The 22606-nt window shown below is 53.9% G+C and overlaps 1 protein-coding gene across 1 annotated transcript in view; it reads left to right on the forward strand.

The window, feature by feature from the left end:
* Window positions 1-2559: 2559 nt before the first annotated feature.
* The window catches only part of CACNA1G (calcium voltage-gated channel subunit alpha1 G), a 141166-nt gene continuing 121119 nt past the window's right edge, over window positions 2560-22606 (forward strand). Inside the window, 1 exon segment of the mRNA XM_064150466.1 lies at window positions 2560-3809. Within this exon segment, the coding sequence (XP_064006536.1) occupies window positions 3568-3809 (242 nt within the window). The 5' untranslated portion in view covers window positions 2560-3567.

The raw sequence follows: 22606 nt of genomic DNA on the forward strand, positions 1-22606 counted from the left end.
GCTAGTTCCCGCTGGGGTGGAGCCTCTCCATTGAAGCTGCCTTCAATCTGCCTGCTGCAAAAGTGGTTACAGATGTAGGCTTTTCCCATCACAGCTCCTGTACAGAATCATGGGATCACAGAATTAACCAGGTTGGAAAGACCTTTGAGATCATTGAATCCAACCTATCACCTAATCCTGACTCCAAATCCACACTCCATTACCACACCAGAGCCATCTTTGGTGAGCATCAGCTCAAATAAAGCTCCCCTGCTGACATGAAACATGCTCAGGATGCTTTTCCTAGAAGGACCACTAAGAAGAGTGCAGGGCTGTGCTTCCCCCAAAAGAGCCCTGAAATGGTAGGGGGTAGCTCTGTAGTAGGAGGAGAACAAGAGGGCTGTGCTGGGATGGCAGCAGAACTGTCTTTTGATGCATCAGTTGCATAACTGATGGTGCAGTGCATGAGGTCCTTCTTCTTGCCCCTTCAAAACCACCACAGTCCTAAAGTCCCCACAGCCACCCAGGATGTCTCTGGCTTGCCCTCTCTGCTGTGCTATCTTTGGTACAATTAGGAGGCCAGGTCTGTGCATGCGAGGTGGCCGTGACCTCATTAGTTTCTTGTGCTGTATTGAAATGTCTTCTCATTTATATCCCCAATTCCTAAATGTACAGCTCTGGTCTCAGGGGTCACTTTCTGCTGCTTTCCATCCCTTTCACCAAGGCTCCCAGCTGGAGTTGTGCTTTGTCTCCTCAACCGATGATTGCTCTACTTCCATCTCAAATCTGAACCCTGTCATGTGTTTGAGGAAGATAAATTCTGGGTTTACCCTGGCAGGTGGAAAAGGCTACCCAGGAAGATGCCTTGGGCTGGAAGCACACTGGTTTAACTCCTCCTCTCAGCTGAGGTGAGACAGTAAAGCTCTGGGTGGTCTCTCTGCTCAGCTGCCAGTTGCACTAGGCAATGACAAATGTTCTAGCTGGACAGTGACAGGCTCTGTGAGCTCATCTCTTCCCTCTCCACAACCAGTGGATGCGCCCTAGCTCTACATTTGTTGATACCAAAATCCCGAGTGACCAGTGGTGCTGGCTTGATCTTCCTGATGTTTGGATGCATTATTTTAAATGTAGAGACTATATGAGTCTATTAAGCCTTTCTTTGTTTTTTGTCCTAGTTGGAGGGAGAGTTCTCTCCGAGATGAGAAGGTTTGGATCATGCCTCCTGTGTGACGTTGGATCCATTTACAGGGCAGGTACCTTCTAAAGCAAAATGCTTCCAATTCTCATTGTGAGTATAATTCCCAAAAATGTATGCAATAAACAAAATGAGCCAAATGTAATTAAAATGGAGACATCATATAATCTGGTAACCCACTTAAAGGCTCAGAGCTTTAGCTTTAAAAATGTTTGCTCCAAATCCATTTAAATAAACAGACCGGCACACAAAGGCTCTCTGTACATCAGGGTACAAAGAGGATCGGATCAAAAGCAGCTGTGGCTGGGCTGTACACATGTAGCGAGGAAGCTGCTAATCTGAGGCTGTGCCTTGCACATGCAAATAGGTCTGCGGCCCTTGCTATGAACTGCACTTGCCCAACAGCCCAGTGGTCAGGTCACTGGGCTGCGCTCTGCAGGGAAGGCAAAGGCTGGGGAAGGGAGGGAGCTCTCGGTGCATTGGTATGCCTGCTCGCTTTGGCAGGCGATGCTGAGCTATGCCCTCTGCTTGGGTGCACACACTCCATCCGGGGCGGGCAAGCATTTGGAAGCTTGGGGAAGAAATGGGAGTTCCTGTTCCTGGTCTTAGCACGAGTGCTCTGTGCCCCACACTTGCCTGGTGTCACATCATGCTCCTGTCCCCCCAGGCTTGTGGGAGGGTCTCTTATCCATGCTGTGGGGTTTGCCAGGGTCGTTTGGTGGGGCTGTGGGGCTTGCACCTCCTCCTCTACCTGTACACCATCTCTCACTGTTCTGCAGCTGAGCCTGCCTGGCCTTGAAGTTTTGCCAACAGCCACGCGATCTAACTCGGGCTGGACAGCGCAGGCTGTGAATCCAAGATCAAATGTGTTCCCAGGCCAATGGGATTCAGCCCAGAGAAGACATTTTGGGTCAGAAAAGAGCCTCTTCCTATTGCTCTCACAGGTACTTTTGGGTTGGCTGGTGCTCTTGGGAAGCAGAGGCTCGTATAGATATGATGATACCGGGGAAAGGTGACAAAGCCCTATCCCCTCTTCCCCGCCCTGGGTTCCCGCCTTAGAGGCTGGTTCTGTCACGGCCGGGAGCGGCACCGGCAGAGGGAGCTGCGGCCGCGTACTCCGAGCACGGGGGAACTGGGCACCCGCTGCTCCCGGGGGCGGCCGGTCGGTGCCCCAGCCGCCCATCGGGACCCGGCTCTCGTGGCGTGGGAGTTGCTGGCCGGGATAGCGCCCCTGCCCGGCCGAAGGGCGACCTGCTGCGGACGGGGTGGCCTTTCATAGGAAACCGGGGCGCTCAGCCGGCGGTGACCCACATGCGCTGAGCGCAGCAGCTTTGTCTTCGCTCGCTAGGGCTGGGGGACATGGCGGGGGAAAGTCTGCAGCAGGCCGAGGATCTCGGACAGATCTTGCCGGCGCAGCAGCGACGTGCGCAGCCGCGGGACTGGGGAGGGCGCTGAACCCCCGGCTACTAGGGGCTGCAGCTGTTGTACGCCCCGATCCTGCTGCCAGCTCCTGCTGCTCTCGACACCTTGGCCCCGGCGGCCCTCTCTCGTCCGCGGCTCTTGCCGTCAGGTCTCCCTCTGCCCCTTACTTCCTCATCTCCCCTCTCTCCCGGTGCTGCAGTGAGTCCCAGCGGGGTCGGCTTCCGTCTAACTCAGTGCAGGGCTCCCTCCCTCCCCGCCTCAGGCGCTGCAGATCCCCATGTTCCGCCGGGGCGCCCCGTGGGCAAGGTGGGACCGAGTCCGACCCCCACGCCGAAGTAGTGCGCCCCGTCCAGTCCCGCCGCGGCGCCTGGGGACCATGCCGAGGGACCGTGCCTGCCCGTCCAGCCGTGTTGCCCGGACAAACACCCACAAGAGCCAATAGGGAGGCGCGCAGCTGCCGTGGGCGAGCCTCCATTGGCGGCAAAGAGAGGAGGAGCTGGGACTTGAAGTTGGAGTGAGGGATCCAGCTGTGCGAAGCGCTCGGCTCTGCGCGGCTGTTCGAGGAGCATCCTCTGTCGCCCGTCCCCGGTGCACCGGGCAGCCCTCCGGGAGCAGAGGGGCAGGTAGAAACGCTAAGGTGGCCCGCCCCGCGGTGGGGGTCAGCACCGGCAGCGGGGGCCGCCTCGCCACCGCCTCACTCCCTCCTTACCCACGGTTTGCCCGGTTCGGGTCCCCAGAGGAACGGCGAGGAGAAGCTACGGAGCCCACAGACGGCAGGGCAGGGCGAGGTGGGCGGCCCGGCCCCGACAGGGTGCGAGGCAGCGGCTCGCCCGGCCATGCCACCCCGGCGCTGAAGCCGCCCCGCCGCAGCCCCGCGCCCCGCGGCCCTGCCATGGCCGCGCCCCTTTAGGTGCTTCGCCTACGGCTCGCGCCGCGTCGCCTCGGCTTTCCCCGGGGCTGCCGGACGCAGGATGGACGAGGATGGGCCGCGACCGGCCGAGGAGGAGCTGGAGCCAGGCAGAACCAAGACTTTCATCCGCCTCAATGACCTGTCCGGAGCCGGGGTCCGTCCGGGACAGGGGGACAGGGAAGCGGGCAGCAGCGGCTCGGAGGCGGAGGGGCTGCCCTACCCGGCACTGGCCCCCGTTGTCTTCTTCTACCTGAACCAGGAGAGCCGACCGCGGAGCTGGTGCCTCCGCCTGGTCTGTAACCCGTATCCTTTGCAGGTGCTCGGAGGCGAGGTAAGCCCCACGGCGCCCGCTTCCCTGCCCCCCTCCCCGAGCGGCGGGTAAGGCGAGTGTCACCTCCCGGCTAGAGCCCGGCGCGGGGGGGACCCAACACCCTCCGTCCTTGGGGTGGGGACACCCAGCCAGTGGTCGTCCTTTCTTCGGTGCCCGGCCGGGAACTTTTCCGGGCTGTTGCAGGGTGCTCAGCGCTTCCCGGCCGTGCGGGGTTGTGCGGAGCAGTGCGGAGCTCCCCAGCCACCCCACCGCAATGCCTGGGCTCCTACGGGCTCGGCCGCGCCTCTCCGCGGGCAGTCGGAGTGGGAGCCCCGGAGCGGCCCTTCCTCACCTGAGGCTTGGCTGCCTCTGATGCCCTAACTCCTTCCGTCACGCCAAGGGACCCTGGCCCGAGGGTCTCCACCTTGCAGAGGCTTTCCTTCTGCCCAAGCCCATTTCTCGCCCATTTTAGGCTCCCCAGTTCCTTTCCCGTGGGATTAAAGGGGGGAGGCAGTGGCACGGGGAGGGGTGAGCTGGTTTGCTGCCTAGCCCCGCGGTCCCTAAAGAATTCACGGTGTGCGAGACCAGCCAGAAGGCCCTCTCTCAGCAGTCCCTGGGGGATATGCTTGCTTGGAGCGGTTCGGGCAAGGCGGGGGACACGATTCCCAGAGTGTGCGTCGGGCAAGGGCTGGTGTTTGCCAGGTCCACAGGTGAGCTGTGACCCTGCAGAGGAGCCTGTTCTCCTTCCAAACTCCCCATCTGCTCCAGCACAGCCTCTGTGTCCGAGCTGCTTTGGTCGAGTTTAAGCTTTCAAAAGAAAGGAGGCAGAGAAATAGAAAAGTCAAAAGAAATTTGCTTTTTTGCCATGGTCTTAGTGCTTTTAAAGCCTCCCTCGGAGCAGAGTTCCAACCAGGACATGGTTTGTAACAGCTCAAGTGTTCAGCCATCACCAAACTCCAGTTCCATTTATTTGCCAAACAACCCTCTGGAGTCACCTGGAGGAGCGTGGCTCCAGTGGGCAGCTGCTGCCTGGCTGAGTGGGAAGCATCCGGCTCTGTGCCGTTCTGCCTGCGCGAAAGGCCGGCAAGTAGCGCAGGCAGCAGAGCCACATCTGGAGTGGGAGAGGCTGTGTGGTAGCGGGGAGGACATGTTCCGTGGTACAGAGGGCCAGGACATACTCCTCTGCTCCTGCCTGGTGGGAGCTGTTAGGAATCACCTCGGCTGAGGTCAGTGCGCCCAGGAGGAGCGGTGAGGGTCAGATGGAGTTTTGAATATTGTTTTACGATCTTCAGCAATAATTTATCAGGTAGACAGGCTGCCTTCTGTCCTAAAATGTCCCCCAGGAGGGGAAACCCAAGCTTTTTTCTTACCCAGTCATGAATGCTCCCAGCAGTTTCCCCCCAGATCTCTCACACCAGTTAAGCAGTTCAAAACTGCATTTTTGTAAGCATCTTAAGAAATCTTAGGACTTTGTGAAGCCTTCTGTTTTGGGAAGAGATGACAGGCTGCAAGTTGGTGTGTTCGGACTACTATGATTAATTTTATTTATTATTACTGATTTAAATATGTTTTCAAGTCTTTTCTTTTGTTTTCCTCCTTCCTAATGATGTTGTTTGGAAGCAGCTGTGAACACCTGTGTGGTTTTGGCTATTTTCAGTAAAACCCCCCACCTCAGTAATAGCTCAGAATGTGCCTCTTTCTCTGTAGATGCAAATACAAGCAGAGAAACTGCTGTCTTTGGAAAATTAGTGGTGTCGTGGGCACCTGCAAGCACCACGGTGAGCAAGGGATGAGCATTAGGTACAGCCCTGCAAGCTGGGATTTTCCTTGTTGCTAATTTTTCCACTCACTGTGGACAGAGAAGGGCTCTTGCCAGGAGCCCTGGGGCCACAGGGAACGATGCTGCTGGTCTCAGAGTCGTGTGTCTCCATGTGGTTGTTTGTTTTCAGGGTCACTAACCCAGAATTGGGAACTTTACTTAAAAACAACACCAAAAAGGTGATTTAGCCTACAGCTGAGAGAGATGCAGTGGCCAGCTTGGCACCCATTCTGTGTCCCACCACTTGCCAGGCCTTTCAGCAGAGCAGCTGAAGCAGTCAGCCCTCTGCAGCATGAGTGTTGCAGCTGAGCTCGTTGCTTCTTTATATTTATCACCCTTCTTTTTCTTTAGTGTGGTGGTCCAGTAAAGCAGCCCTTCTAGGAATCATGCCCTGGTGATAAAACCATGTGATCATGTCAACGGAAAGTCTTTGTTGCCACCAGCTGCCCCAGAGAGGTGTGACAGTGCTTGTGCTCATGTGGCTGGTGAATCCTACTCCAGTCCCTGAGGGATTGTGGCTTCTGCTGCTTTCAGGTGGTTTTAGCTTTCTGCGGGTGAGGCTGGCTGCCTGTGCAGGAGCTGGATGGGAAGGCTCTCATTTGAGATGTGCCTGTGGAGATGCAGGGCATACTGGCTTGGCAGGGAACCTTTGCACTGCACTAATCTGGCTGATAAACTTTGCTGTTGATGAGATGGGAGGAGGTGCTGGGGCTGTTCCTGCATCTGCAGCTCCATTGACTGCCTTAGAAAGGACAGATTGTGCTTCTGGGGTGCGCATCCCAGGAACCCCTGGGATGCTGCTCTCTATCCTTCTCTGGGCAACTTCCGTGGGAGACCAGGATGAGGGGCTAGGGGTGGGACAGTGGTTGATATGACAGGACCAGTGAGGATGCAGAGTTGTATGCCAATGGTTTGTCATGCTTTTCTACTGTATTTCCATTCCGAGCATCTGCTGCCTGGGCCAGGGGTGTTTTTTCTTGCTGTCTGGAGCAGAGACAAGGGGACCTGCACTGTGATCCTGCTCCTTGTCTCTCTTAGGGCTAGAAAGAGGTCATGAAGTTTGTCCTGATCCAGAAATACTCCAGAACCTGAAATGTTGGGATTTTAACCTTAAAACTCTCAGTCTTGTGGAGCTGTGCTCCCCTTCTGCTCCATGATAGGCTCTGAGTGAAAACCTCACTGAGTGCTGTGAGGACTTGAGATGGGGTAGCCTGGTTTCCCACCAGCGTGTTCCCAAATAACTCTGGGATGAAAGGTGCTAGCTGGGGTGAGGACTGCCTGGGTCAGGAGGACATGGGATATGGGTGAGATGCATTTAAAAGCCATGGCACAAGACCTGTGGGCTCATGGCTGGGAAGGGCTGTGGTGATATGCAGGGCGTCCTGGTGTGTGTGCTGGCAAGGCAGGGAGAGGAGAAGCTGGCATCTCGGGGTGGGGAGGAAAGAAGGCAATTTGGTAACTTCACTTTCACTTATAAAATAAAAGTACTGTGAAGGCTGGGAGGATGAAAGGCTGTGGCACGGTCTGTGCCAGGTTGCTCCTCTGGTCAGAGACAAGAAATTAGGCTATTTCTTCAGAATTGTGGAGTGACTGAAGAGCAGGGATGGAGAAAGTGAGGAGGATGCTACTGCTAGGTGTTAAAATCTCTGAGTAGGAAAACAGCAGTCTAAGTGAAGGGGTTGGCATCTCTGTGGGAATGCTGAAATCTGCCTCTTCCCCTGCACCCTCTCTACCTGCACAGCTCTGCTGCAGTGGGGGGCTGCAAGAAGCTGCTCAAAGGTGCTGCTCTGGGGAGCTACTTCCAAACTGGTTGAAATCTTGTCTTTTCCTCCTGGTTTGGATGAAGGGCAGCCTGTGAATACCCTTACTGGGGAGGAGAAACTTGGGTGGCACTGAAAGGAGTGTTCCTGCCTTGTCTAGCTGTTCCTCTGCATGGTCCTCGGGATTTGAGTTTCAAAAATGGCTTCAGGAAGGAAATGCATCTCGCTGTGGCCAGGGCACCCAGCCCTGCCTCTGGTCTGCAGTGAAATCCAGAGGGCTCGTGCAGTGGCTGCCTCACACAGCCCCGCTTGCTTCCCATTAGTGAGGGGCATATGATCAAAGGCCCTGTCCCCAGGGGCTGCTGAGTGTCCTTGCTATTGCTGGAAGCTGGCAGAGCTGCCATGGCTGGCAGCCTCCAGGAGTGGGCCCAGAGCCCCAAGGGCCTCATGCCAAGACATAGCTGAGGTCTGTACTGGGCTGGCTCAAGGGAGGTTATGCTGGTGCTCAGTGCCTTGTGGAAGGTAGTTCTGGGCCTGCCAAGGGGGCTGCTTAGCCCTCACCCACTGAGCTCACCCCAATCCCTTTGGGTTTGTGTGCCAGCACCACTCCCTGCTGGCCTGGCCAGACCAGCACATCTCTGTGTCCTGCTGCACTGGAGCAGGGAGCCTCCTGTGTGTTGGGAATGAGAACCAAACCTGCTGGGCTGTGGTTTTGCCTCCCTATCCCTGACAGAACCTCCCGGAGCATTCCTGTATGGGATGCCCATGGCATGGGGTGAGCACAAGCCCTGCCACCTCGATGGGTGTTTGGGGTCTTCTGCCCCTCCTTGGCAGTGCCACCCGGTGAGCTGGGTGTTGCACGTGCTGCTGTTCGAAGGGTTCAGCTGTAGTGCAGGGTTAAAGATATGGTTTTTTTGTTAGCAGAAGGGTGTGCTTTGAGCCTCTATTAAACTGCAGTACATTTGTTGCAGCCCCACTTTGGGGTTTAACAAGGGAAAAAGCTTTGATGTGAGAGGTTAGAGCTGGAAAGGATCTTGTTTTCTTTAAAAATAAATCCAATCAGCCGAAAGAAAAAACACCCCAAAAGAGTCAGAATCTGTTTGCTTCACCAGCATCTCATCTGTCCCAGGGCACCTGAACATGATGGCAGGCTGGGGGAGGTCCCACGGCCCCTGGGCCTCCCCAGCTGGGATGGATCAGCGTGCTGCTGCCCAAGGCAGGTGCTGGCATATCCCTGAGCTTAAGTCAACTCTTGTTTGAAGTAGGACCCATCACTTTTTAGCATAAGGGTGCAGTGGTCATTTCCCTCCTCCCAGTGGGCAAATGAATGGAAAGCCTCTTCCCTGCTGTTCCCACATCTGCTCAGAAGGAGCAGCCACTGGGATGTACTTACTGGAGCTGGGCGCATCCCTGTTCTTGCTGCTGCCCAAGCAGAGCAGAAGCCATCCAGTCCTGACACCCCTGTACCTCACTGAGGATCTCTGGACTCGTCCAGTGCCTGGCAGTGCCAGCAGCCAGGCACTTCCTTTGCTCTCTGCGTGTGCTTGTGTTTTTAGGGAGATTCTTCTCTGAATTGTCTCTTCCAGGCTTTTGTGTCACATCTGGAAGTTTGTGTAGGAGTTTATCCAAATGCTGGAGTGCAGAGCAGCTTTTTCTCATTTAAAAATCATAGGCTGGCATTTTGAAGCGGGCTGGAGTTGGGGGGAGGGAAGGGGAAAGGGAAGCTGTCTGCCAAAAAGAAGACTGGAGCAGAGGAATCATAATGACTTCCAGAAGTTTTCTTTCTTTCTTCCTTTCCCTCCCTCTCTCCCAGCTTCAGACAAAAGGCTCAGCCTCGAGCAGTTCATGGTTATGTCATCCTGGCGTGGGGAGCCCCAGCAGGGAGGGGTGGCCCCGTCGGTCCCCGGGACTCTGCTCTGCTCGGGGACAGCTCTGCTTTGGCTCCTTGTCGGAAATCCGGAGCAAGGGCTCCCACGCGGGGCTGTCTCTGGAGACCTCTCATCTGGGAACAGGAGCTAAAGCAGGGTGTCTGGGAGGGAGTCGCAGCCTCTTCCCGAGCCCCTCGTGCCCAGAACGGTGGTAACTGGGGACGGGGCCAGACCACCCCAGCTGCCATGATCCACGGGGCCGGTCCACCTCCCGGCCCGCCTGTGCAGCCTTGCTTCGCTGGCCTTGATTGGCTTTTGTTCTCTCCCTGCTGTTCGGTAGCACCGAGTGTTGGAGCCAGGCTGGAAATGCCCAGGATTTTATGAGGCATAGAAAACTTTCTGCTTTTTTCTGCCCCCACGCCCCCTGCAGATGTTTTGGCATCGTGCTGAAAAAATGTCTTTTTCCTGTCTTTGCTTTAAATTCTGTTTCACTTTGTGCAGAAAAGAGCAAATTTTTAATTGCCCAAGGCTTAGTTAGTGCTGCTTTTCTTTTTATACTGTTTTGTTGGAAGGGAACAGTGCCCAATGGCTTTTTCACTTAGGTCATGAAATCCTTTTCCTTTGGAAGAGGAGCCTCGGGGAGCCTTTGCCCCTGGTGGCATTGCCAACCCATGTGGATGGGGAGGAGGGTCAAGGGAAGTGGGGCCATCCGTGGGGAAAGAGCATCCAGACTCAGGTCGGGAGTGCTTTGAAGCTTTGCTGTGGTTTGGAGGGGGTTGAATTTCCTAGTTAATGAGGAGGCTCAAGTACTTCTGGGCTTGTTATGAGGCCAGATTGTGGCTTTCCCTTCCCCGTCACCGTGGCTCTTTGCTGAGCGACCTAGATGTAAAATATTCACTTTGGTCGGTGATGCACACAGAGGTTTCCCCCAGCCTGGGTTCTTCTGGCTCTGGCTTTGGCCAGCCTTGGCCTCTCACCCAGGAATCTGTTCTGGCGCTGAGAAGTGAAATGAAGAAGAAAGGAGGAAATTCTCCCGGTTTTATGTAACAGTGTGAGTAACGGCCGGCTGTGCTTTGGGATGCTCTCACATCTGCTTCTACCACAGCTCAAGCAAAGAGGCTTTGAGCAGATGAAAAAAGCACACTTTTCAGTCTGAATAGTTGCTGAGAGAAACTCAGAGGCTCCTGCTGGGTGCTGCCTGCCATGATGCTGGGTGCTGCTTATGGGAGATGGGCTGGTGAGGGGCCAGCAACAGCATCATGTGCCCGAGATCTGCTGTGGCTAGGCAGATCCCAGTATGAGCCCTGAGCTGGGGCTGCACACGTGTGTGGGACCAGGATGTGCCCGTGGCTCAACCCTCAGAAGTCACAAGTATCACACAGTATCACAGTATCACCAAGGTTGGAAGAGACCTCACAGATCATCAAGTCCAACCCTTTACCACAGTGCCCAAGGCTAGACCATGGCACCAAGTGCCACATCCAACCTTGCCTTGAACTGCCCCAGGGACGACGACTCCACCACCTCCCCAGGCAGCCCATTCCAGTGCCTAATGACTCTCTCAGTGAAGAACTTTCTCCTCACCTCGAGCCGAAATTTCCCCTGGCGGATGGAAATTGTCTCTTGGTTGGCTCCTGTGCCTATAATGTGGTTTTGTTGGGGACTTTTAATGTGTTTTCCTCAGCAGAAGGGGCTGGCTGTTGTTTGGTGGTTTGTTTTTTTCCAGGCTTTCTCTCTCCTCCTTCTGGGATGTGAAATCCAGGGGTGAGGGTGGAAGGGGGCTGAGAGTGGGAACAAAAAAGCCAAAACCAGGTGATAGGCAAGAGCTTGGAGCTTGGCACAGACAAGCTTATAAAGAAAAGGGGATTTATTTACTGTAATCCAGATGCTAGCCCCACACTAACAGGGTTCCTGGTGAAGAGCATCCTTGCTTATCTCTAATTTGGGTCTCTTCCAAGATATTTCCCCTACTTCACCCAATGAACCAGCTGGGAGGTGCTCCCTAACCCCAGGGCTGAAGGCAAGCTGGCAGCAGAGCAGGGCAAGGGGATTCACCAGGACTCGAAGCCTGACAGCCCCAGAGGGTTCATGCCTCCAGGATCTCCTGTGCTTCAGAACTTAATCAGGTCAGGTTTAGACTGCCTCTATGTGCTCCCCAGGATGCTGATGGTGAGAGCAGCCCAAGGCAGAGTCCTCCCCTGCCTAGATGGTGAGCAGGACTTGTTAATGATTTGTTAATTCAATTAGAAAGTGCTCATTAACCCACAGTAAGGCTGAAACTCTTCTGGAGCTTAGGGCTTGTTCCCATGCTCACTGCTCCCTCTTCTAAGACATTTATACGGTGTAAAGCTGCCAGCCATGCTATGCAAATATAGATGTTAATCATGAATAAGGTTCATATTTAGCTCCAGGTTGAGACCAGACTTGGGAGGAGCCTGGCTCCGGGGTGGTGGTGAGTAATGCCTTTAGTTGGGGGGACATTCAGCCACATCCCGCATGAAGGAGCAAATGTCTCAACTCCTCAGCTCTGAGGTCCATAGGAATAAAACGTTCCTTCTGCTGCAGATTGAATAAAGCTTCCCAGTGCACCCTGACCAGCTTCTTCCTCATAGCTGTTGGCTGCTAATGGTATGAAACGCAGGTCCAGGCTGACAGTCCCTGTGCCTCTGCTGGATGCAGGCTGTCTTCATTTTGGGAACCATTGTGTCCAGGTAGCCTGGCTGTAATAATTTTATCTTAAAGGGAGGAAACAGAAATCCCAGCAAGAATGATAAGCAACAGGGCCCTAGTGCTCTGCTGAATTAATGCTTATTTGGGCAGACAGGGAAGAAAGGAATTAAATTAATATCTGACTTGTAACTGCTACTGTATGTGCTTATTGACTTATCTTGCTTCGGAGGGCCATAAATATGTCTCAGGATAATACTCCTGAGGCCATAATCTGCTCGGGGTCTCAGTGCAGGTCTGTCTCTGGTGCTCATTCTGACTGTTGCAGTCAAAAATCCAAGTTCTTCTGACAAAGGACCCAGCCATGTGCAGAGGGGAATATGTTTGCACTTTACTGCAAGCATGCAGCATAAATCTTGAAGGCCTCTGCCTTGCATTAATTGCTTTATTGCTTGTGATCTTCTTGGCTGGCTTGCTGTTGGAGGGTGTGGAGCAGGATTCGACTTGGGGGATTGGCACCTGTGAAGCAGCCAGCAACAGAACAAGGGGATGCAGTCTCAAGCTGTGCCAGGGCAGGTATGGGGTGGATATTAGGAGGAATTTCTTGCCAGAGAGAGTGATTGGCATTGGAATGGGCTGCCCAGGGAGGTGGTGGAGTCACCATCCCTGGAGGTGTTCAAGACAAGACTGGCTGGGGCACTTAGTGCCATGGTCTGGTTGATTGGATAGGGCTGGGTGATCTTGGAGGTCTCTTCCAACCTGCTTGATTCTATGATTCCATGGAGTCAGGATGGTTTGCATTTGGATACTTATGCTCTTAACCACTCTCTTTACCCCTGTACCTGAGATTTTGTCTCCCTGATGCAGTTTTCTGAGGGTAGAAAATGGCTTGGTGAGCCCTCAACAGCCTTGGACATATCCATGACTCTGGGCAGAGGAGCAAGATCTTCTCTTTCAGCCTTCAGTGTTGTGCAGATGTTGCAGTCTGAGTGACCTCATGGATGTGATGCCAACCCCAGGCACTCCAGCAATGCCAGCCATGGGGCCAGCATGGGGCATTTCACAGCTTGGTGTGCCCCACACCCAGGCACATGGACTTCTTACTGTCCTGGCCCTGTTATGTCCATATGCATGTGGAGTCAGCAGCTTGAGAAACTTGTGGTTTGGGGAAGGTGTGGGCCAGACTGTTGTGGTCCTCTTATGAGGCTGGAGCCAATGGTGAGCATCTGAGCCATGGCTGTCTGTGGTCCTCCAGCTAAGGACATTCCCTTAGCTCGTGGGCTCTGGTTGGCGTAGGAGGTAACTGTACCTGGCTCTCCTGTGGCAGTGTGTACTGACTCTCTTCTCCAGCACAGCTCATGGGAGCAGAGAAGTCCCCAGGCCAGGCAAGTGGTCCTCCAAGTCCCCACCCCTGCTCCTCGCCCACCACTCCAGGCCCTGGTGTATCCCCTTCCCTGGGTTGGGCATTGCTAGCAAGGGGACTTGTTAAGATTCTTCTCTTTCACCCTGCCAGCCCATCCCTTGGAATGGAGCATGTCCTGTTCCCTCCTGCACCCCTTCTCAGTGCTATGCTTCTCTCCAGCCACCAACACACAGCTCCTGAGGGAGCAATTTCCCCCATCTTAAAGCCCTTTCCTCTTCAGAAACTGCTTGTGGCAGCAGCGTGTGTGGGGGGAATCCTGCCCCTGACCAGGCTGGAAAATAGTGGGGGAGCCCATGGGCAGTGTGGGATGCTCCCAGTCAGTATGGAGATGCTTCACCTCAGTAAATGGTCTCTGGCTTCTCCAGCAGTGGATGGTCAAGTCTCACATCTGGACTGGGTTTTGTTTTCTCTGTTCTCATAGCCCCATGAAACTGGGTTATCCCAGCTCTGGGAGCACAAAAGGTCAAGCAAGTGGTGGGCAAGCAGCATGTCTGGGGGTGCATTGAGGGACCAAAGGATGAACTGAAAGTGATTTGCTGTGCATCTTCCCTCTCCCCTCTGCCCAGTCCCCTCAGCTGCCAAATACCTTGATTTTTTTCCCCCTCTGATTTTTTTTCCCCCCACTATTCACTGGGATTTGCATCGGGGGCAGGATGGAGGTTGGGGGGTGTGCGCGATGAAGCTATTCGAGGAGTTGTGATCTCTGCATTTCATTTTGCAGTTCAGCTGGAAAGATCTCGTTTCCAAATACACCCACACACAGGCACAGCAAGAAAGCAGGCGAGGGAGCTGCTCGGGGGATGGGGAGGGCTGGGTGCTGTCAGTACCTGGCACTTGGGAATCCTATTGCATCCTATTTGGAATGGTCCATAGCCTTCATCTGGCAGCAGGAGATACTCTCTGCCTCAGCCCTGTACCTGAAGGCCATGCATATCTTGGCTGCACCCATGGGTGCCTGGCTGCTTTAGAGCAAAAGGGGAGTGGGAGCAGCCAGGAGGATTGAGAGTCTCTGAGCAGAGCCCTTACGCTGAGCCTGACAGCAGCCTTGAGAGCATCTGGGAGACTCCAGGGCAGTTGCAGGGTTGCACATAGGATCCATGTATGTATGTGTGTAGTTGCCATAGGTTGAGCAGAGCCAAGGGCATGGCAGCATGGTGCTGAGATCTGCTTTCACAGTGGAAGGAGAGCAAAAAGGCATGGAAGTGACAGGACAAGAGAAAACAACCTCAAGTTTGCCATGGTAGGTTTAGGTTGGACATTAGGAAAAATTTCTTCTTGAAAGGATTGTCAATCTCTGGACCAGGCTGCCCGCTGAAGTGGTTGAATCCCTGTCGCTGGAGGGCTTTAAAAGACATGCAGATGTGGTGCTGAGAGACATGGTTTAGTGGTGGGCTATGCTGGGTTGAGAGTTGGAGGTGATGATCTTAAAGGTCTTTTCTGACATAGGTGATACTGTCATTCTACAAAGAGAGGCACAAAACTCCTCTCCCAGTGACCTTCAAGCCAAAGTCGTCTCATTTCCAAAGATGAGCTGATGCTGGCATGGCTCCTGTAACTCAGCTGCACCACTTTCTTCCGGTATTTTCCTTGCCAGCTAGGTCTTGACTCCAGTTCCTTGTTTCTGGAGGAGCTGATGGTGGTGTGGATGTGTCCTGCATCCCTCAGTGCTGGGAGGGATATAGTTAGCAGAAAGTAAGTCCTGATGGGTATCTGGGTGTGCAGCAGCAAGTTAAATACCAGGGGCTGGCTCAGAAGCCGAGTGGATGGGAACTTGGTGGTGGAAGATTTTGGAGAGACACCTCAGCCTGTCTGGGCTGCAGGCAAGCCTGCTTCTACACAGCATGCCAGGGTCCCTGGGTCTGGGTCCTTCCCTGGCTTTGGGGCTGTGGAGCATCTTGGGGTGTTGGGATGTGCATGGCAGCATCCCCTCTTTCAGGGTGGTGCCATGGGTGCCTGCATCTCCTACTCCAGCTACCTGCTGGGCTCTTTGGGTGGATGCTGGTGGCACAGCTCACCTCAGTGCCCACATGCCGCGTCCTCATGTGTCCCTTTGGGGTCAGTGTGTGATTTTTGCCACTGCTCATAGAGCAATATTCCCTGGGCCAGCACTGCTCCTTTTTGGAATTCCTTGGTTTAGTATTCATCAAACTTTGTATCCTCGGGCATGAAGCACAACACCCCTTGGCACTGGAGGCTTTTCCTCAGCACCACAGCTTTGGTTACCCCCAGCATCATGCTGCCTGGTGAAACCACTGTCCCAGCCTTGAGCCACCAGAGGATGCCATCCCTTCCCAAACTTGCCAGCAAGTCTTGAACCAGTGCTAAAGTATAGGGTCCTTTGGCCACCCTGGCATGCCACACCATGCTACCCTGGCTGGCAAGGGAAAGGCAGCCACCAGGGCATGCTCTCAGCAGTGTTTGTCTTAACTGGGAGCCATGGCTAGAGCCAGGGCTCTGCCAGGCAGGGAAAATGCCAGAGGAATGAACTGATCCCACAGTGTTTGTGGTTGTGGTGGAAGTCGGGTTGGGAGTCCATGTGGAGGATGTGACAGAAAAGAGCAGTTTCGAGGAGGTCAGACAAATGCCTCTTGGTGCTAGAAGCTGGCATTTTCTTTTGACTTTTCCTCCCCCCACTGCTGACCTCAGGAGGTGAAGTTTCTGGGAGAAGTAGTGGCTGTTCTGGGAAGTACTTTGCCTAGATCATGTTGCTGGATTTTCTTTTCTTTTCCTGGCAGTGGATGAAGGAAGCAGGAAAACAAGCTTGGCTGGTGGGTTACTGGTCCAGAAATCAGCCTGGGCAGTGAGTGGCTGCTTTGGGGGGGAGAGAAACATTTGCAAGTGGTTGAGGTTTTCATTACTTTTCTTCCTCTCTCCTCCTAGCCCCACTCCCAGATGGCTTTGAGGATATTCTTAAACCAGGAATGAATGCACCTGAAGGCAGGGACCATTAATGCAAGGGTGTGCATTGATGGCCCTGGCCTCCCATTCGTTTTCATTGATTAAAATCTTAAATTCCTTGTGGGTTGTGGGTTTTTTTTTTTTTTTTTTTTTTTTTTTTTTTTTTTTTTTTTAAGATTTGGGGGTTCTGTGTGGAGCTGTTGAGTCTCTATGGCAACAGCTAAAGACAGCTTTTATCTCTAACCCATTTTTTTCCCTCAGAGGGAGGAGAGGATGGGAGAGCCAAGCAGTCTTTGAACCCCTCTAATATTTGGGCAGTGAACGCTGGGAGTGGGGAGGCTGCGTGAACTGAAATGCAGTTTCCTTGTGTCTGTCAAGCCAAGGGGCTGGGACTGGCTCTGCCCCAGCTGGGCCACTCTGCCCTCTGACAAGAACAGTATTTTTTGTCTTTGTGAGAGAGTGGGGTTCTGTCCATCGTGCCCTAAGGCCAAAGGTTTGTCTGCTCAGGTTTGGTGTGTCCAGGGGAGTCTAGAGCTGCTCTTGGAGCATGGCTGCAGCAGTGTTCAGGATGCAGTTAAAGCCCTAACCCTTCAGGAGAAGTCCTGTGGCGTGTAAGAGAAAGGAAACCAGCTGGGCTAGGCTGGAAGATAAGAGGTCTGGGGGAGTAATTTTTAGACTCCCATACTGTAGGTCTTTCTAGAAAGATACTACACAGTTTGATAGCACGTTCTATTCCTGTATGTTATATTTAAATCATCCTATAGTATTGTGTGGGAGGAATCTAATTTTCCACTACATGGAAATTTACCTTTCTATAGGTTCTCAGTTGTGGTTTTTTTGTCCAATGGAGTCAACTTTAAAAAATTATATCCTTCCTAGAAAATGTAGCAAAATAATTAGAAAATAATACCTTTATGAAAGTGTGCAAGTATTTTCTGTAGAGGTTGATATGGCCACGTAAAACCCCACTCTGAACTTTCTGAGGAAGAGGTTTATGATCAAATAGAAAGAGGTTCAGACATGGCTCTGCCAGGGCAGTGTGGGGGCTCTGCCTTGGGGCCCAGACGTCTCTAAAGTGGGAAAAAATAGAAGTAGAAGCCAGGGCTTTCTTGCATCTCTGTTTCTCCTCCTGAAGTGCAGTTGGGGAGGACACAGAGCAGCAGGTTCAGGCCTGTGGTCTGAGCCAGGGTACAAAGTCACAATTGTCAGATGGGTGAGGCTGGAAGCCAGATCCTTTGCTGTGGTCCTGAAGGCTGGGGACTGCTAGCCTATGTGTCTGCAGAGGCTGGAGAAGGGATCAATGATCTCTCTGAACTTGGAGAAATGGACTTTGGGAATGGCAGACAGCAAATGCACTGTGCTCTGTGGCTGTTTGCAGCAGACTGTTGTGGGCAGGAGGAGGGAGGAAGGGAAGTGCTGGAAATCTGGCCATGGAGGTGCCAAATGAACCTATGTGCAGTTGCTGTGCTGGCCCTTAATGAGTAACTGAGCAGCTCTGTGGTCCTGGGTGATCTCACAGCTAAGTGGGTGTCCTCAGGCCCTGGTGTCTTTTAGCCTCAGTTCACCATGTGGAAGTCCAGGTTAGGGCTCTCTGCAGGACCTTGGGGTGAATGATGCTCTTATATTTATTTTGCAGCATTGCCTTGTGTGTTGGGACTGAGTCTTGTTGTGGGTTTGCTTGGTAATATGTGGTTTTAGTCATGCCATCATCTCCAAAGAAGGCAAAGATGTCTCTTCCATGCTGCTCTAATGAGAGGTGAATCAGAATTGAGAGAGATGATAATGGCAGGACCCTTCCACATGCTCACCTTGCATGTTGGGGGTCAGTGTCTCTGTCATTGTAACCCCACCAGTAAATCCCTGTTACTGGGATGCTCTGCTCAGGTATGGATAAGGGACCCTATAGACCTTATCCATGGGACATGATGGCCTAGAGGCTGGTATTGCTTCCACTGGGAAAACATGAGGCTAGGCTCCCTCTTTATCTGAGCTGAGAGATGCTTGTCACCATGACCTCAGGGACTAGGCTTCCAGGGAGCTGGTGACATCCCAGAAAGAGGCAGGCTTCCCAGAGGAAGCAGGTGGTGGTGGTCCTTGGAGGTCCCCAGAGGACAATTACTTTTTAATAGCCATGGCAACTAATAAGCTCTGCGTGGCGACAGCCCTGCTGTCTCCATGGTAACGGACAGAGCATCACATAGCAACGTGTGCCTGGCGTACCCATGGAAACGGGCCAGGGGCTTTCTAAGCAGTGCTGTTGGATCTCTGCTCGCTGGGGCGGTGCTGGGCTTTATCCCAAGGTGAACCCACTGCTGTGGGGAGGGGGGGCCTGGGGTGCAACTGGGGGAGTTTCAGGGGCTGCAGGACCTGCAGGACTTCCCAAGAAGCAGGCTGGTAACAGAGCTGAGGCTGCAGCCCGGTGGTCTGTCCTCAGGCTGATTAAGAAAGGGAAGGTGGATGGTTTTTCAAGATTATTTTCACAAGGACTGCACCTCTTAGTTGGGGGGACAAAATAACCTGAACTGTCTGATGGGCTTTGTGTTGCTGAAGGGGGAGAAAAATCAGAGGTATTTAGGGCTGGAGGGCTGGAAATTGCCTTGCTGTAGGCAAACCAGTTTCACAGTAGGATGTTTGCAGGCACTCCGGGGCTGGCTTTCCTTGGTGTGTCTGGGGTCACCTCTGTTTCCTGAGCTGGGGTTTTCCAAGCCGCCAAAACGTGGTGTAGACGTTGGGAGCATTGCTCCTTGATGGGCAGCATTCAGCAAGGGGGAGGCAGCAGGACATGTGCCAGCTCTCCCTGCAGCATGGTGTTTTCAACACCTCATTAAGTAGCCCCCGGCAGCTGTGGGTTTGCAGGGTCAGGCTGTGGCAAGGCTGTGCTCAGGGCAGCCCTGGCTCCTGTGAAATGCTGCGAGTGTCAAGTTGGGCCCATGTGCTGGGCACAGCCCTCTTGCTGAGCCTATCCACAACAGGCTGAAAATTCTAGGAATCCACTTATTCAGAGCTACTGAAATGTTTCTTGCAAATGCATATCATCCCTTCTTCCCCTGCTGTTGCATTGCAAGCACGTTGCACGGACACTCAGGAGTATCTCTGGCTTCTGTAAACTCTCCTGCAAAGCAGTGTGATTGCTCTGGGGAAGTTCGCAGACCTAAGGTTTTTTGAAGGCTGAACTGAGCTAGTTAATACCTTTTGGGGGTGAACTCTCACTTCCTCCTTCTCTCACTTCCTCCTTCTCTCTCTTCCTCCTTCTCTCTCTTCCTCCTTCTCTCTCTTCCTCCTTCTCTCTCTTCCTCCTTCTCTCTCTTCCTCCTTCTCTCTCTTCCTCCTTCTCTCTCTTCCTCCTTCTCTCTCTTCCTCCTTCTCTCTCTTCCTCCTTCTCTCTCTTCCTCCTTCTCTCTCTTCCTCCTTCTCTCTCTTCCTCCTTCTCTCTCTTCCTCCTTCTCTCTCTTCCTCCTTCTCTCTCTTCCTCCTTCTCTCTCTTCCTCCTTCTCTCTCTTCCTCCTTCTCTCTCTTCCTCCTTCTCTCTCTTCCTCCTTCTCTCTCTTCCTCCTTCTCTCTCTTCCTCCTTCTCTCTCTTCCTCCTTCTCTCTCTTCCTCCTTCTCTCTCTTCCTCCTTCTCTCTCTTCCTCCTTCTCCTCTCCTCTGTCAGCTTTGGATTTCTAATGTGGTTTTGACACCAGGCTGAAGATCCCAGGGCTCCATTCAACCAACAGTGATATGGAATCGGGGTAACACATCCAACTATTGGCTTCTTGCCCTGACAAGTGTGTGGTACTTCTGGGATGGGAATTAGCCCCAAGCCATGGTCCCTCAAGCAGGGATCCCTGTGCCAGCATCAGGCAGGGGTTCCTCGAATTCTTTGGCACCGACATGGGCTTGTCCAGCCATGGGAGTGCTTTGGGGACCATCTCCTGCTGTGTGAGAGAGGCTCAGTGGTAACAGCATCAACGCTGGCCTCGAAGGAGGGCTGCAGCCAGCTCAGTGAGGTTTAATTAAATCTGAAATCCCGTCTGTTTTCTCTCGTGGGCTTTGGCTTGGGATGCCACGGGAAGGAAATCAATGGAAAGAAATAAGGAGAATTAGACCAACTTCAGGCAGTGCCGTGTTCCCGGCTGGCGGGGAGCTGGGAGCCAGGCGGGCTGTGGTGAGGCAGAGCCGCGGCCCTCTACGATGCGCACGGCGCGGACAGGGTAACTCCCCGGGAAAGGCTGTGCCGTCGCTCCGCTGAGCATCATCCCAGTCGGAGCTTGGTTCAAGCCAGGAGCTGGGGCATGCCATTTACAAACCCGCCATAATGACCGAGGGGCTCCGAGTCCGGTAGTAAACATCCTTCGCCCCCTGTGCACACTCGCCAGGGCTGCGCCGAGCTCCGCGGATGAGACACAAGTGCTTGGGGAGCAGCCTGCTCCCCACGGCCGCTGTAGGCGTTTTGCTGTTTAAAGTACAGAGCGAGGGTGAAGAATCCAGCAAGGGGCGGTGGGGGGGAGAAGCGGAAAAGCGTCTCTGATTGAGGTGGGTATTTGAACAGTGAGGACCAATTAGCGCTCCTGAATCCATAGGTCTGCGTGCCTGCGCTGAGGCACCCGCAGCGAGGCTCCCTCTGTGTGTGTGCAGCGCCTGCCGTGCCTCTGCCGAGAGCCCACCCGGGTGAACCACGGCAGGGGGTGCAGGGCTGGCAGAGGGTCCGCTGTTAGCAGCCCTGGAGGGTGCTGTGGGCTGTACCCCGAGGGTCAGCTAGCAAGGGCACTGGTGGGCGGTGCCTTCTAACTGCAGCCTTCCGGGAGCCTATGATAATCACCTTGTCCTCCCAAACTGTGACCGCTATCCACCCAGTTTTTCAGGTCCAAGTGGATTAAACTGGGGTTGGTTTCCTGGCTGGGACATGCTAGCAGTGCTGTTGTGGTGGGGTGCAGCAGAGGTGCCACGTGGGTCACAGTGTGCTGGAGCTGTGGGTGTCCCTCTGCTTGCCTTTTAGTGGCATAGGAAGTGTCCAGCGTTCCCAGCCTCACATTTTTATTCTCCTTTGTTGCTCTTCCAAGGAAAGCCCTGCGTGGGGAGAGGAGATTATCGCCTTAGTGGTGAATGCCCTGGGGGAAGGTGGGGAAGGCAGGCCTCGCTGTCTGGACTGTCTTTCAAGGACAGGCAGCCCAGGCAGTGGCACCTGCTTGTGCCATGTGGCACTCATAGGTGCAGTCATGCTGGGCACAGTGGCATTCAGGCATCTGGTGCTGTCTTGAGAAGTCTGCGCTCCCAACAGGCCCAAGAGAACACTGTGGTGAGCAAGATCAAACCCTTGCTGTTATTCCAGGAGTTTCGAATGCTGAACTGATGCATGTGGCAGATGAGGTGATTTGCCTCCAGGCATACAGGAAAAGCTATGCGAAGCAGGATCATTTTGGCAGTCCTGTGTATTAATCAGGAGGGGAAGTTCTCCTAGGCTGGGAAGTGGGCAGAGGGGCCACAGTTTGTGCGCCTGTGGGTCACACTGTCCCTGCACCATTGCTGGTGCTGCCCACGGAACCAGGTGAGGCTGCAGCTTGTCCCAGCAGTATTGCTTTTCATCTCCATCTTTCCAGAAAAGGGAAGAAAGTTGTTGCTATTTCCACCATCTCACTTCGTTTCCAGGTTAGGAATCCAGGACGCTCCCAGGTTTGCCGGAGGAAGGTGGAGGAAAGGCTGCAAAACCTGGCTGTGCTTGGGAGATTATTTATGGCCAAGTTTGGTGCCATGTACCATACCTTTTGCTGCCTCATTCCCACCTCCCACGGCCCCATGCTGCAGCTGGGCTGGAGGAGGGGGAAGGAGAAAATGGCAGATCCCACGGGACCTAATCCTGCTCAGGTGGTGATGTGGGAGATGAGTCTGTTGAATCTTTGCAGGGATTTGTGCTGCCTGGGAGGGCAGGGAAGCAGGTGCCCTCTCATCGCATCTCACATTGTCCAGCCAGAGCAGTGCAGAGGACAGGAAGGTGGTGTCAGTGTCCCTGTGCTGGCTCCGTGTGGGGTGACATGGATCCTGGGGAGCCCCACCCATCCCACTGTCGCTGCCAAGCATGCGTGGGCAGCTGGGATGAATGAGTGGTGCTTGCAGCTTGAAATACCTCCTCACCATAAATTGTGTTCAGGACAAAAAGCAGAAAAAAATATGGTTTGCTGGCCAGGAGTGTCAGTGGGGGCATCCTCCTCCCTCACTGCCAGCAGTGCCCCACGACCAGTGAGGATGCTGCAGGTGTCAAGGCTGTCAGAATGCAAGGGTAGTGGGATGGGTGCAGGTTACGTTCCCCTGTACTGCTCTGGGTGCAGCCTCATGGGCAGGCTGTGGTGCTGGAGGGGTGTCGAGACTGGAATGCTCC

Source organism: Pogoniulus pusillus, chromosome 11 (genome assembly GCF_015220805.1).
Source record: "Pogoniulus pusillus isolate bPogPus1 chromosome 11, bPogPus1.pri, whole genome shotgun sequence".
NCBI classification, from domain to species: Eukaryota; Metazoa; Chordata; class Aves; order Piciformes; family Lybiidae; genus Pogoniulus; species Pogoniulus pusillus.